This window comes from Anoplophora glabripennis, unplaced genomic scaffold (assembly GCF_000390285.2).
Source record: "Anoplophora glabripennis isolate ALB-LARVAE unplaced genomic scaffold, Agla_2.0 scaffold280, whole genome shotgun sequence".
NCBI lineage: Eukaryota > Metazoa > Arthropoda > Insecta > Coleoptera > Cerambycidae > Anoplophora > Anoplophora glabripennis.
This window is the reverse complement of record NW_019416356.1, coordinates 470,187-486,558: the sequence shown is the minus strand read 5'-3', so window position 1 is coordinate 486,558 and position 16,372 is coordinate 470,187. Positions and strand designations below refer to the sequence as shown.

The 16,372-nt window shown below is 32.9% G+C and overlaps 2 protein-coding genes and 1 non-coding gene across 5 annotated transcripts in view; 1 reads left to right on the top strand and 2 right to left on the bottom strand.

The window, feature by feature from the left end:
- LOC108910698 (titin) overlaps window positions 1-15,053 on the bottom strand; it is a 77,378-nt gene extending 62,325 nt beyond the window's left edge. For 2 of the 3 annotated variants that reach the window (XM_018715396.1, XM_018715397.1), the window contains exon 1: window positions 14,859-15,052. The gene's annotated coding sequence lies outside the window, so the exon portion shown is untranslated. Of the gene's footprint in view, window positions 1-14,858 lie in introns of all 3 variants that reach the window. The other variant, XM_018715398.1, reaches the window with a different exon arrangement.
- LOC108910673 (carboxypeptidase A1-like) lies at window positions 3,749-4,831 on the top strand. The gene has a single exon (XM_018715364.1). It carries the CDS (start codon window positions 3,749-3,751, stop codon window positions 4,829-4,831), a length of 1,083 nt encoding a protein of 360 aa, XP_018570880.1.
- Window positions 7,529-7,620, bottom strand: Trnay-gua. Its single transcript is given in 2 exon segments — window positions 7,529-7,564; window positions 7,584-7,620. It is a non-coding gene; the product is annotated as a tRNA-Tyr (tRNA).
- Window positions 15,054-16,372: the final 1,319 nt, after the last annotated feature.

The window sequence follows — 16,372 nt, the reverse complement described above, 5'->3', positions numbered from 1 at the left end:
ATTGGAGTAAAAAAAAGCAATTTGAAGCTTGAAGTTTCTAATTTTTGGATCTTGCAAAAAAAAAATTTCAAGTAACACGTATCGCGCAATCTTAATGAATATCATGAAAAAAAATTTTTCCAAATTTTTTTCGATCTTATTTTTGGTGTACGGACTTGAAAAAAATTTTTCCAACTGAACCACCTTATGGATTAGATAGGCTGTTCATTTAGCTTCAATTTTTTTTTTTTTGTCTCGATACGACCATTTCATGCTGAGCTATCGGACTTTGAATGAAAATGGATCATTTTCTCTTTGTTCATCGATATTTTTATTAAAGATACAGCTATTTGAAAAATCGCCGAAAATTTAGATTTTTTTTTGATCCCTTAATTTTTTCCACTAGTATAGTAACAGCTATTAAGTAAATGACATAATTTACAAAATTCTTCAATTGAGTCTTGTGCCATTTGTAAAGGAAATGTTTTTTTTTTGTGGAAATATACCCCGACGACATCCATTTATGTATGCATATGTAATATTTATGGCTATATTAACTCATGACTTATCATTTTTACGATCTTTAGTCGTCGTTTAAACAAAATATTATTATGGCATAAATATGTGAAGGCCAAAATACAAAAATTATGAGAGCGACTCTAATTTCCGTCCAAACATCACCAGTTACCGCTCTTAGACTTACCACCAGTCAAAACTTTTTAATATCTACCAAACATTCGGTTTTACATTTGAAAAAAAAATAAGGTGAGGTCATTCGTGTGATATACCGGTGGCAGAGCGTAGCCTATTTGCCCAAAGATGGTGCTGACCGAATATGGGCTTAATCCGCAGATGGCCGTGGCCAACTGCGATGATGATTGCGCAATCATCGTTGTATATGTTTGAAATTCATCGAATGATGAAAGTAAACCGAGATCATATGGTCGACATAGTTTAACATGGCTAGGTTGGAACGTCAGACCAAAATCGTCTGTACCAGCGAAAGTGCGAGACCTTTTTAGTAACGAATAACAATAGTTCTATTTTTTCTGTAGCCACTCTTATTCATATGTTTCGTAAGGTATAATAGAAAGCAAGTACCTAGCTAAACTAAGCTAAATATTGGTCATTATATAATAATAAGTATTCCAAAATAAAATGGCCAGGTCATTAATGAACACAACCATAAAAGGGCCAAAAATATAGCCTCGAGAATCTCTGAAAATAGTAAAGACAATGTTAAATTTAATTTATGTTAAAAATATTTCTCCATTCTTCCATGAAATGTATTAATTTAATAATAAAAAGAAGCAAATATATTGTGAGAATTATTATTTTGTTCATTTAATTTGGAGTTAAAAGTAAAACGATTTAATTAAATTGACCTCTACCTAAAAGTTGCTTCGTTTAATGGCTAGATACGTCAAAGTTAACAAAGTTTTTCTAAATAACTCTAAAGGTTGGTGTTAAAACGAAATTCGCAGTTTTATGCGAAAAAAGACGAGCACAAATTAAAAAAAATCATTATTTTTAATTTTTTATGACTCGATAAATCACAGTTCCTCAAAAAATTCGACCCATGTATCCTTATACAGTACGCGACTAAAGTATGGAATAAATTCAGTAAAAACGAAATAAATTTTTTTTGGGAAAACAGGTCGATTTTTAATTTAAAAAATACATATTTTAGCATAAAAGGCGATTTTCAACCGTCATTTGTTTTCGAGTAATGACGTCATCGACATTTTTTTTAAATAGCAACCCCCTATTTTTGTTCTTGATTCTGAAAGATCATTTCATTGTCGATCCGACAGTATTAAAATGTTGCCATCTTACATTGGAAAGTTTTCGAGTAAATAATGATTGAAAACCCAAGTCAATTAAAATATAGCAAAAATATTATCAAATTTACTTTTTCGAAATACAATTGTTTTCCTAGGAGGTGGATCGGCAGACGAGGACCGATGGAATGGCCCGCGAGATCCCCAGATCTTACACCCCTGGACTATTTCTTATGGGGCTACTTAAAGTCTAAAGTGTACGTTAATAGACCACATAGTTTAGAAGAACTCCAAAATTGTATTATAGATTAAATACACAGAGTTACCCCAGAAATAATTCATAATGTGCAAGAAGAATCTCTACACAGACTTGCGTATTGTCAAGAAGTCGGTGGGTGGCAATTCCAACACTTAATTTTTGTAGAAAACTTAATGAATTGTATTTGCTTGACATAGAAATTGTTATTTTTTTAATGAATAAAATTTACGTTTTCTAACATTTAATCGTCATTTACTCGAAAACTTTCCTATGTAAGATGGCAACATTTTAATACTGTCGGATCGACAATGAAATGATCTTTCAGAATAAAGAAAAAAAATAGGGGGTTGCTATTAAAAAAAATGTCGATAAATTACTCGAAAACAAATGGCGGTTGAAAATCGCTTTTTAATAGAGACAGACCAGAATCATTATCAATAGAAAGTATGGCCAAAAAGAGCAAATTTCCATTCAGGGGGGTTGAAAAACATCATCCGCAAGCCCTTAGGTGATCCTTCAAGTGTTCTGCTTCCACCTCTCCATATTAAAGGTGGTCTCATGAAATAATTCGTTAAAGCTTTGGACAAAGATGTCGACTGTTTTGGGTATTTGGGAGAGAAGTTCCCGGATATAAATGATGTTAAACTGAAAGAAGGTATTTTCGATAGTCCTCAAACCCGTACCGTGTTCAGAGACGAAAAATTTGTCACAAAAATGAATGACACTGAAAGAATAGCATCGCTAAGTTTCAAGAAAATCACTCGGAATTTCTTGGGGAATCAGAAGAGTGAGAATTACCAGAATTTAGTTGAGGAATTGTTGGAAAACTTCAAAGAGTTGCCTGATGAACTTGAAAAATTTACTAAACACTTATCTTGACTACTTTCCGGAGAACTTGGAAGACTACATCGAAGAACGGGGTGATTACCTTCACCATGATATCAAGGAAATGGAGCGTCGATATTAAGGAAGCTGAGATATTAATGTGATGACAGATTTCTGTTGGAGAGTTAAAAGGAAAAACGAGCCGAAATCACAGAAAAGAGAAATAGGCATAGATCGTTTGAAGATAAAAGAGTTCGTGCAAAATGAAAAAGGAGTAAAAGATAGACTATTTCTAGTTTTTACTTATTTAATTTATTTGTGAATCATCACCAACTTTTTTTCTATGCACATATGATTTTATTATAACCAAAAATTTAATAAACTTTATAATGAAAATTAAATAATTCTTTTCATCAAAATCTTTGGAATTCATTTTCTATAAGTTTTTACTTATTTCATTTATTTGTGAATCATCACCAACTTTTTTTCTATGCACATATGATTTTATTATAACCAAAAATTTAATAAACTTTATAATGAAAATTAAATAAATCTTTTCATCAAAATCTTTGGAAATCATTTTCATTCACTTAAATCATACGATCAGTTGTTTGGAGAAAAAGTAGCTTTTTGCCACCTTCGCACCCTCTAGTAACTGAATAAAGTACCTTTGAATAGAAGGAAATTTAGTTAAACCTACTTATTTTTAATTATATATTCAGTTGTATCATTTTAGCAGGTTCATTTAAAAACACCCTATATTTAACCTTGTTTAATAATCTTTTAGTGCTGTCTACAAGTTGGCTACTTGTCTTATTAGTGAATGATATCAAACATCAAAATTTTTGACATATTCCACATCATTTTCGACCTCACTTCTAAATCTCCAATTCTACTTCAAACAATGACAAGAAAACGCAAAAGGTGCTCCAAAAAACCCACCCCCTTTATAAAGAAGAAATCGAAAACATCTTTGGCTGGAGTGAACCAACAGAAGTACCCCCTGAGGAGATACGAGCCATACCACGAAAAATTCCTCACCTACAGCCAGATACGAGATTTCCTAGTAAGACTCCAGAAGAGTTGTCCTAATATCATGCAGGTATCTACCATAGGCCTGTCTACTAAGGGACGCCCTATTTACATGGCCGTCATCTCTGAGGGTGATTCTACAAGCAAGCCCAAGTCAGGCACCATGATAGTGGCGGGCGCCAACGGCACTGAGTGGTTCACCGTTTCCAGTGCCCTCTACATGATCGAGCAGTTGGTGAAGGGCAGGAACCTCGTGAAGATCATGGACTACTTCATAATCCCCTGTTCCAACCCGGACGCCTACGAGTGCAGTTTGGAAAATAAAGGCAAGGAAATAAACGCAATGGACCTTTCCAGGAATTTCCCGTTCAGTTTGGGCATATATGACTTGAGCGGAATCAGCAACGAAGTATTCTTCAAAGCCATAAGGGAGTGGAAGGAAAATTACAGGTTTGACTGTCCAGAACGTTTGGCTGTGATAAAGGCTGTTTTGTCGTATCAAGTGGCCATCAAACTCTTTATATCCTTGGAAGGCGACGGAACCAAAATCACTTATCCTTTTGGATTTTGTAATATCGAGATTAGCGACGTGGAGGACCTGAAGAAGGTGGCCAAAGCTGGCAAAAGTGGTATAAAATGTCGCTGTTTTGCGGTTGGATCGATGTATAACCTAGATGGGATGCGTTTTGGTTCAATGGTGGATTATATCAAAATGTGTCAGGGCTCTATCAAGTTCACGTACACTATCCATGTCAATGAGAAGGAAAAGAACTTGAATCCGTGTAAAATCCTCTGTTACGGGCAAGATGTTATGAACTGCGTCAGGTTTATGGCGAAAAACATATACATGCTGTACGATAAAACTGAAATAAATTCCTGTGATGATTTTTTTGCTTTCATTGTGATTTGTATTTGGAGATACATGGTGTTTATTAAGTACTTGTTCAAAATTTAAAGGGTGGATCTTTGACTAGGATAAAAAAATATATTTGGTATTTTGCTCATATTTTTGTTCAGTAACATGGCACTTTGACGAAATTCGGGAAACTGGGTGTATTGATGATGAGAAACTCAAATATTTCCTTAGTTTTTTGTTTAGTGTTAGAGGGCGCCACATGCAGTGTTGTACGTGGATCTAAATAAGCATAACTTTTTTGTGTCGCACTGAATGTCATTTTTGACTAAACATACCATAGACCTAGTAAACTATGGACTGGCCCTAGAAAGAGAGGTTAATCGTGTTGATGTGTGTAAGTCAGATGAAGCTAGTTGAGGCAAATACCGGTAAAATAAATGATGGTACACGGGTATACCGGTACAAAATGCTGTAAACAAACTTTGAAGTAAATGTCATGTATTGACATTATTGATTCATTTTCTTGAATTTTTGTGTGATTTAGTTAGTGTATGTGAAAGATTCGTAAAAACTAAATATGGTGCAATCGTGTTCTGAGATAAATTGCGTAAAGAGACGTTTAAGTGGAGAAAAAATTAAATTTCATAGGTAGGAAAGAAGTTATGACGGTACCAACATGTTTATACCTTTTGCAACTTTCTGGAAAGACTGACCAAGTAGAGTCGCCTCTGATGACAACATATTAGATTAAATTATTTCCGCCATCCTCAAAATAAAATGTCATTTTAACATCAAACCGAATATAAAGAACTTTGACTGAAATGTGCTTATAATGTGCTCCAGCAAAAATTCTCTTCAAATAATATGTTGAACGAAGAAAGCATCGACATAGTTTCAATTTATGCAGTTCTGCAAAGCAAAAAAATATGAAATATTTGAAACAACTACGTCAGAAGAGCTTGCAGTATTGTTAACCGATCGAGTTTGGAATATTATAGCTAAAACAATTAAAATATTGTACTGTAATTCGGACAGTAATATAATAAACCCTTTTACATACCTACACTACTGGAAAAAATGAAAATTTTTTCTCTTTTAGTCTCTATATTATTTTTATAAAGTCTTTGAATACGGCCCAACAGAAAAAAAAGGGCAAGGAATCGAGTATAGCTAGCTGATTGGTTGAATTAAATGTAGCAGGTTGCAGTCGAAATTCTGTGAACGTAGCTTAAGCCCTTACTAGCTCCATCTCTCTTGCACACGTCTGAGCGATTGCCGTTTATATAGGTAAAATAACAGTTGGGCGAGTCCAGTAGTTTATAAGGTCTATGAAACATACCCATTCTCCAATCAATTTTATGTACAAAAGTACTCTTCAAGTGAAAAATTGTGTCTTTTATTGATTGTATTGCGATGTAACAGACTTAGATCATTTAAAGACCAAACTACTAAATAAAATATCCTGTTTCTTAGATACTGTTCATTTTGGACTGGACTTTCGTAAACTAGTGACTTAAGTGTCCCCTTAGAAAATAATCCAAAGGAATCAAATCTGGTGATCTGAGAGGCCAGACTTGCGGTTCCGCTCTTCCTATCCAACGGTTTTGTCCAGAAATTGACGAGCAACCAAACTAAAGTGTAGCAATGCTCCATCGTGGATTCACCACATCCTGTTTCTGATTTTTAAATCAACTTCTTCTAAATGTCCAGGAAGCTCGTGCTTCAAAAACCTTCGGTACTCCTCAGTAAGTCTTTGCGGAAGGATGCAAGGTCCAATCACCTTGATCACCGATAATTCCAATCCAAATATTTAGAAAAAATTGTACTTGAAAATTATTTGGATTATCTTCAGCCCAGATATGGTTATTGTGAAAGTTAATGATGGCATTTCGAGAAAACGAGGCTTCATCTTGGCTTAGGAGAAGCGGGGTTCTTAATAATCTATTACGCAACCAAATGCATAAAGCTACTCTAAGGGAAAAATCTCTAGGTAAAGAGCCTGCACGCGTTGCATGTGATAAGAATAAAGTTGTTGAGACCTTAAAAATTTCCACACAATTGTGTGTGTAATATTCAATTCACGAGCAATTTTCGAGCTAACTCTCATGACTGATTCTGCTGTCATGGAAATCATGGCTTACTATACGTGTACGTGCTGTTTTTTTGTGTACTGCCATTGCAGAGGAAAGAGTTTTTTAAGTTTTACTCGAAAATCAGGCTTTTTTCGAAAAACATAAAAGAGTAGTGATTTGTAGAAAATTGAAAGACGAATTCGAATCATGGCTTTTACCGTAAAGCAGTGGCGTACTATTTTATTTAGAAAATATGCCACCGATACCCTATATCTCCGACACTGGAGAATCTAAATTTTGCGAAATACGAAGAATACGAGGTTTTATTTTTGGTCACCATTTGTGAATCACCCTGTATAAATAAATTACTGTCTACATATTAAATACGAAAAACCGCAAAATTTCATCAAAGATTAACTAAAAAGATTAATTTTCTGGGAAAATAATAAAAGTTTTGTTACCTTGGTTTGCGGAAACTTGTATAGAAACACGTATACACAAATTTAATTTTCCTATAGGTGTCCAGTAAAACATTATAATCATTTTACTACAATTTTAATAACCACTATTAAAAAAATGCTGCATACACATACTAGCGTTACTATAATCTCAAAATTTATCACAATTTAAATATTTTTCATCCTGTTTTATGTAACCTAATATTTATTGAAGCCGATTTTACCGTATTACATTATATTTGAACAAAACAAAAAACAAAAAAGTTTCCTTCGAGCCGGATTTGAACCAGCGACCTATGGATGTCTACAAGTTAGTTTCCGCTACAGTCCACCGCTCTACCAACTGAGCTATCGAAGGTTGTAGATTAAATTTCGGTATTTGTATAAAAGTAAACTCGTTGCTAATTAAGTATTCGTGATTTATTTAGTTTTTGTATACCTAATGAATTTTTAACTACCATTATTCACGTAGCCGAATCGCCTTGACCTAGACATTTGAATAATGGTGGTTTTCATTAACGCTTCTGTGAAACGCTAGTATTTACAGTCATAAATAAAAATTACGTCAGTTTCGATTTAAACCTGATTTTTTACGTGCAGAATGTTTAAATGCGGCTGAGTTTTACACCGTTCATGTCTATTATTATAATGATGATTGTTATTAATCCGAAGGAATTGAAATAACAGCAGCTGGCGTAATTTTAGCGAAGAGGAAGTGTGATTATGTAAATTTTGAACTTCTATTTGATTTCTGATGCAAAAGGATGTGACTGATATTTGTCGCTTTTTATGTTCTTACCATAATAAATATGTAAACATTTCATTTTAAACCGTTTGCGAAGTTGTACAGGGTGTGACTGAAATACTTGACCAAATAATGGTGCATTTTATGTCATAAATTAATAAAAAAAGGTTTCATAAGTACACTAGTCACCAAAATTAAGGGATATTAAAAAATTACAAATCTTTGGGTGATTTTCAAAGAGGGGAAATGGTCGTACAGGGAATAAAGAAAATAGAAAATTGAAGCTTCAAGTTTCTAGTTTTCGGATTTGGAATTTAAAATTTTTTAGCGTCAGCAGTTTTTGAGTACCTAATCATAAGAAAACCAACGAAAAAATCCAAATTGTTGCTTGTCTTTAAAAAGTATCTGAAATAAATTCTTTTGTAAGTTTACCGTAAAGGTCTGTTAAAACTGTTACAAAACAAAATTGTATTTTTTTTATTATTATTTTATTACAATAATTGACGTTTTTTGATGAAGAAAATATGGTTTATTGCTAAAATAACCATTTTCAACTTAAAAAAATTAATAATAAAGTGAGAAATTACTTATATTGATTTTCAAAATTTTTTTTTATCAAAAACTAATAATTACGACTTGTAGAGAATACTTTGTAGTTTTCAAAACCCTACTTGGATTTTCTGCATGATCATTATTTCCCGATTGCCAAAGTCAAATATTACTTTTTTGCTTTGATCGACAATAACTCGGCGACAAATCATCATACGGGCTCCGGAACCGCTCAAATTGAAATTATCTAAAAGAGCTTTACAGTAAAATTACCAAAAAAAAATTTTTGAAGTCCGTAGACCTTTTTAAAGGCAAGCAGAATTTTGACAATTTTTTTTTCGTTGGTTTTCTTATGATTACTCCAAAACCGCTGACGCTAAAAAAATTTAATCTCCAGATCCGAAAACTAGAAACTTGAAGCTTCGATTTCCTTTTCTTTTATTCTCTCTACGACCATTTCCCTCCAAGTTACAGCTCTTTGAAAATCACCCATTAATTTGGGATTTTTTTAATATCTCTTAATTTTTGCTACGCTTTATATTTGAGATAATGGATCAAAATCAATGAAAAAATACGGCTCTTCTCGAGTTGCAATAAACAATTGAGGAAAACCGTGTAAATAATCTTTTATTTTATTCATGGATGACGTGATTACTTAGATTATTATTTAATGGACAATAATTTTAATTATTAAATTATTTCCAAAGTAACTTAACGTCGCAACACTTAGTAATACCAATAATCTAAACATATTTTGACATTTTGCCTTTTATTTAGTTTACCCATGCAACTACTAGTGTTATTTAAAAAACAGTGTCGTGCACAAAGTTTAAAGACAATCAAAACAAATTGATCGCTGGTTATTTTCATATAATTTTAAAACATCACTTATTTAATTAATTTGTGGTAAAATCAAGCGTTAATGTTTGGACCAGCATTTCAGTTGTATCCTGTATATACGAGGTCTTGTTAAAAAAAATACGCGCTAATGGACATATTTAGTGATAAGCGATTGGCAGCATTGCTTTGCACATATGTAACTTCCTCTGTAATCGCATGTTCTTGGATTATTGATATCTCATTTGGTTTTGGTTATTCGATTTTTGAAATGTGCGATTTTCTGAAAAACTGGGCAAAACTTCACGGAAACGTTTCAACTTTTGAAACAAGCTTACAGAGATATTGCTCTGGGTCGTACGTAATGTTACGAATGGTTTTCACAATTTAAAAGTGGTCGTTAGTCAGTTGAAGATGATCCTCGACTAGGAAGGCCTGAAAAACTGAACATGCACCGAGTTGCAGCGAAATTTTTTCCTCGTTTGATGACCGAACAACAGAAAGAAAAGCGTGTGGACGTTTGTCGGCAACTTCTGAAAAATCCAATGACGATGAAACATTCAATCAAAGGATCATAATGGGAGGCAAAAGCTGGGTTTGCGGCAACGACATTGAGATAAAAGTTCAATCGTCAGAATGGATCTCCACACCGCAAGAAAGCACGTCCGTTTTGATCCAATATCAAAGTGTAACACTTGTTTATTTTTAAAGTATTGTCATAATCAATATATATTTTATTTTGTAATGAAAACTGTCGTGGTTGCATTGAATCAAACTTCAGCTGTTCACACGAAATACGCCAGCCAAGTGTTTACTTGCCCTTGAGATAATGTAATTTATGAGCATATAATGTAGTCCGAAATGCCGAAACTAAGAGAGGGTGGCAGTGGTGTCTGGCCAGCAGCGCCCGAATAAGGTTGATTTTTATATGTATGTGCTAGCTTGAATACATTTGTTGCCATACTCGTTTATGTTTATGAAAATGGCTGTGGTTCCTTCGAAGTGTACCTTTTAAGTTCTACAGGAACCGATATTGTATGAAATTAATAACAAATTAAAAAAATAAAGTTCGGTTATTTTCTGAACAGACCTTATATAATTCTAAAAATCAATGTAGTTATGCAACTACAAACTTGACAACATATAAAAATGATCTGCAATGGAAGGATAAAATAGTATTTGATAAAATTTTAAGAACGAGATAGCTTTTTCATTTTAATAGGGGATATTGTTGAGAAGTAACTATAGCTATATAGGTAGGCATTTTCGATGGCCTTTAGCTACGAGCAGAGACAAAAACGAACATTAAACAAATCGTCACTTTTTCTATGGTATGCACGGTGCATATCAAACAGAAACAATGTTTTCGTTTGAGTCACGTTTACCCACAACAATGAATTTAAGGTAATTCTCGATATCGATAAATTAAATTGATGACAATGACCTTCTGAAATTTTAAATACCTTTGTCGTATTCGACGCACAGATAAGCCTGTTTTGATTCATGCTGCCAATACCAATAATCATAATTGTTTGTGTTATTTAAGTTTTCCAGAAAATTGTTAATTCTTTACATTTCAAGAACGTAATTTCTTTTTATCATCCCTATATACTTCGCGAATAGCATATTGTGGACTTATTAATTTAAAAACATTCATCCACTATACTATGCATGATTTGTTCTAAGAAACTATTAACAAGTATTTGTTTTTCTAAGTGTTATAATAAAATCTCAAACGAGGAAAACGTAGGTGAAGCATGTAATCTACCTATTAATTATTATATAATACCGGTGTGTGTTTGTGTATGTGTAGGTATATATAAAAAGTGACATTTAATGAACTATTTGTAATTCGTAATTACAGTAAATGAGATAATCATAGGCATAATCTCGTTCGTTAGAAAAATTATCCTCAGGTTTGTGAAATAATTTATTCAAATTGCAGTCGTCTCAGGTCTGATTAATGCAAATTGAAAATTATGGATCTAAATGTGATTGATTGGGGTTTGTTGTTTGTTGGACTCGAACAACAAATACATGCAAAAATATTAGCGCAGATGTAGTTTGCTGATTGATAATATGCCGCTTCCTCTCCCGCATAAATCTTCAAAGCGAATTAAAATGAGATATAAAAATTTTATTGTTACTTGTTTGTGTTCTAAAAATGTATTGCTCTCTTTTTTGATATTTTCAGTTTACAGTTTACTTTTTCTGAATTAAAACTGGCTGTTCTAAAAAGTCTAAACTATAACTGTCATTTTCTGAAATTCAAAATACAGTTTCTTTAATAAAATAAACCAATCAGAAACACAATAATTGAAGTACATCTGAAAAAAGTGCAGTTTTTAGCTACTATTCGACATCTTCCTATCTTTTTTTGAATAACCTCAAACTTTACCTTTTTAATCTGAGAGGTCTTCCCTCGATTTTTGCTCTGCAAAGTTTGTCACTTGATGCACCTTTCAAAATACGTTTGCTGTTGTTTTGTTTTCATCTGGTCATTTCTCATATGCTTCATGAGGCAGTGATTCTTGCAACTGTTGTTATTCGATTTCTGCCCAATATTACTTGTTCACCTTCGTCTTCAGAGTATTGCGCAATTTTTATTGAACTTTTAAATAAAGTTTCAATGAAATTTTCGCCCACTGCGACAACTGTACTGCATTCTCTCCCATTTGGATGTCATAATTGTCTTTGCAGTTTGCTGTTTATCAGAATTTATTAAGACACACACACATGATAGTTTAATATCTATACTTTTTTTCTTAAAACTACACGATATTGCATTCGCTGCTGTTTCCAGTTGTACACAGATGCAATAAAGACAAATGAAATTTAAAAATGAGATGTTCTAGTTTCAAATTAGATTGCTTTTCCACAACGATATTTTTCGTTGTTCTTACAAAATACCCGTCCTATTTTACTCTTTTAAATGCTTTCTTGAAGAAAAGTCAATATTTCATATTAGGGATTTTTTGAGAAATAATATATTTACGCCACTGGATTCAGGACCCCCAAAACTGGCCAATACCGATATTTTCTAAATTTTTTTTTGAATAATAACGATTTTGTAGCTAAATCAAACTTTCACAAGTCCCTACTTTTTTTTTCATTAATTTATTGTTAATATCAAGTTGTCCATAGAGCAAAAACAAAAAATGAGGTAGTTAGCTAATTGTCAAAAGTGACAAATTCGTGTGTAGTAAAGTTTATCTAAATCTTAATATCCCTAGAAGAAAGGTGCCTGGCAAAAAATAAAGTAAAAGCTTTTAAACCAAAATTTGTCCATACTTTGGAATTGGGAGCTGAAGAAAGACGTTTGGAGTTTTATTATTGGCTAGAGCTAGAGAGAGAATATTTAAATAATGCTGAACTTTTAAGTGAAATTTTATTTAGTGATGAGGCCACATTTACTACAAATTGGGTAATTTCTTTCCAAAATTGTCGTCATTGGTCAGCTGAGAATCCAGAATTCATTATAAACGCAAAAAAGGCAGTATTACAAAAAGTAATTACGAATGTACGTACAAGAATTGAGAAGTGCATCGAAGTAAATGATGAATTCATAGAAGTGACAGGAACATAATTATTTAACTTTTGTTGGTTTCAGTTTCATTATTTTATTTTTAAATTTGTTAACTAACATTATTAATAACTAGTGTTTAATTAATTTAATTTTGATTGTGTTTTGTTTCATGGACAACTTGATATCAATAAATCAATGAAAAAAAAGTTATGACTTGTGAATTTTTGATTTGGCTACAAAATCGTTATTATTTAAAATTTTTTGATAAACATTGGTATTGCCCCATTTTGGGGATCCTGAATTCAATGGCGTAAATATACTTTTTCTCAAAAAATCCCTAATATGAAATATTAGCATTTTACTCCTACAAACGGACGTAGTACGCTTTGGATTTTGTGGGATCATGCTCATTTTCCTTCACAAAGCACATTTCATCAATCTCCACGTCTTAAAAAAAATAAATATTATACTGGGTGGCTTAAAAACAAACGGATCGCACTGTATGTAATTTTCTAACTACTTTATGAGGGCTTTATGATTACATTGCTCATAGTTTCACTTGCTCACCTTAGTTTTCTACATATTGCACAATTTTATTAAAATTTTCTGCCCACATTTACAACTTTTCCGCCTTCTCTTCTCTTAAACTACCATCGTTGTATGTAGTTGATCCTTAAGCTCGATCCAGATTTTTAATTGTTACATTTATTTCTTGTCAACCTCTATCATAACCGCCTATTTCACAATTATGAGTGTTAACATAGATTTCTGCATATTTCCAAGATTGAATCCACGCGCTGCAAAACCGCAAAAGGCGATGATGTCTCCTTGTTTCGAAACAAACCACATCGACTTTACGATATTTTTACGACCACTTAGCCAGCGAACCTAGCCGGTGAACAGCGTACTGCTTTTAATAAATCGCCGTTTAATTTTTCATATTCACCAAACCTGTATCTGGACACCTACAAAGTGACTCAGGTCCCTAATGCATTCAGAGTTGTGCTTCTGATAATTGGAAGGTAAATAAAACTGGCTGTAGTACAACATAATGTATGTAGATGTAAGTTTTAATGGTTTTTCGATAAAATATCAAAAAAAAAACAAAAATGATTGAAACGTATTGGAACATATGTAGAAGGAGATATTTTTTCTAATCGTTCTCCATTAATTTTTACTGATTTCTTTTCTCTTTCTATATGTGCTACCATATTTACCATATTTTTCCCTCTAACGCTATTTGTAGTTATTTATTTATTTACTTACGTCGTACAGATACTACTGTACTTTAGACACTTTCAAAATAATATATTTTCTCAAAATTGATCAAGCGCTTGAAAAAATAACATTTTTTCTAGGCTCTCTACATTAGTTGATTGGTTAACTCTTCTTTTTAGATACAATGCCATCAAATTTTCTTTGTGAGATTTTTTGTTCCGATTCGGTAATCAATTTGATTGAAAGAATTTAAAAATAGTAGAAATCTTTCAGCAAGTGCTGTATTTCCCTGAAATTTTGGTACAGTCATGTTTGTTTGCCCTCCCTGACAACGCTTCTGTTTAAAATTGGCCTTAGAATTTGAGCAATTTGTTGCTACATTGCTTTAGGAATTCACTTTATGGCGTCATATAACGTTATGGTAATGCAGTTTTTTATTAATTTACTTTATGAATTGTCTGTTAAAACCTGTTTTTATTTCAACACTATTTGACAAAAATCTGTAAAATGTCCACGTGAATTTGCCAATAACCTCTACAAATCGAAAAAAATTCAATTAAATTACTTATAAACTGTGTTTAATGATATAAATCTCAGTTTCGAGCCTTCGGGCCGCTATTTTATTGACATTACCACCGAATGCGTTTTTTTGCACTTTCCACGTCGAAAATATTTCAAGAGAACCCGCCGCATTTCTAAAAAATAATGTTAGTGGCGTTACCTTTGCTGATGGGGGACGTCTAACGAAACCAACAACACAAATAACACAACAAACGTTCAAAAAATCAAGTGGTCTGTGCACTTTCGCACCAGGTGAGAGTATTTCACGCGAACGCCGGTGGTCGACTGGATGGTCTCGGCCGACCATGAAGGTGGGCCGCTTCTATGGGCACCCCGGCTGGACCAGACACCTCCACAACGGTCCCCGCTCTTCTTGCAGCAGCTTTTTCAGCGGTCAGCAAGTTGCTATCGCCTACAGGGCGACTCGGCAAAAATGCCAAGATGAGCTGGTATGGTCCATTTCACATTACTTTGTCTGCGACGTAGTAGGAAAATTGCGTTTTCTATAATAAAATCAAATGATGTGTCAACTATAGGGATGGACCACAATAACTTCTTTTGGTATTATGTCAAACTGACTGGCACTCTGTGTAAATAAATCCATTAAAACTTCTTTACGTCATAGTTAAATAACAAACCTCAATATGTTCAATATAAAGGTATCAAGTCAAGTATTTAGTTGGCATCTTCTGCTATACCTCAAGGGTCCAATTTAGGCCCTCTACGCTTTATTATATTTATAAATGATTTATGTGACGGTATGAAGTGTGTCAGGCTACAAGTTTGGTGACGATTTGCTGACGATCTCAAGATCTTAATAATTAAATTAAAATTTAAAATAAATGTTACCAAGTTTAATATAATTACATTTTAAACGCAAAATCTCTCTCTTGAATATTATTACACTTTTAATGACTAAACTTTCAAGAGCTAGGGAAATTAAATATTTAGTAATTTTTAACAGTAAGCTTAATTAATGTTATGGTTAATGCAGCCTTAAAACTTCTTGGTTTTATTATAACAAACTGTATACAATTAGAACTGTTGAAATTTTAAAAACTTTCTGCTTCTCCCTAGTGCAGACAAAGATCGGAAATACGGAGTTATTATTAGATGAAGTTCAGCGAAAGTTTATGAAATATGTTATTTCAAAAATTGAGTATCTTTATCCTGAACCTAGTTATCCCAACAATTTATTACTGTTGTTGAGATTAAATATGCAGTCATTGGAAAAACGAAGGATAATTGTAACAATGTTTCATGTTTCGTATATAAATTGGTAAATTAAACGATTGGCTGCCCTAAGTTACTGTCTAAGATTGGTTTTAAAATCCCAAGACTAGAATCGAGTCTAACGAATTATAATTTCCCTCCGACTTAAAAGACAAAACACTTTAAGTCGAGCTAATGTGCTTATAAAATCCCCTGTATACTTTATGATGTTCTTTTTACTCGTATAATTATTAATATGATTGTTTAATTTTAAGTATACCGGGTGTCCCAGAATATGTGGGCAATTTATCGGATTTATACAGACATTAAAATAACATGAAAAATTCCTATAAAAATTTTCCCTATAGGGCCCCCCTACGGGGATACAAACCCCTAAAGGACGTTCCTGAATATCATTTTTTTATCTTTTAAAGTACCTTGTGTAATTTAATTACGTTTTAT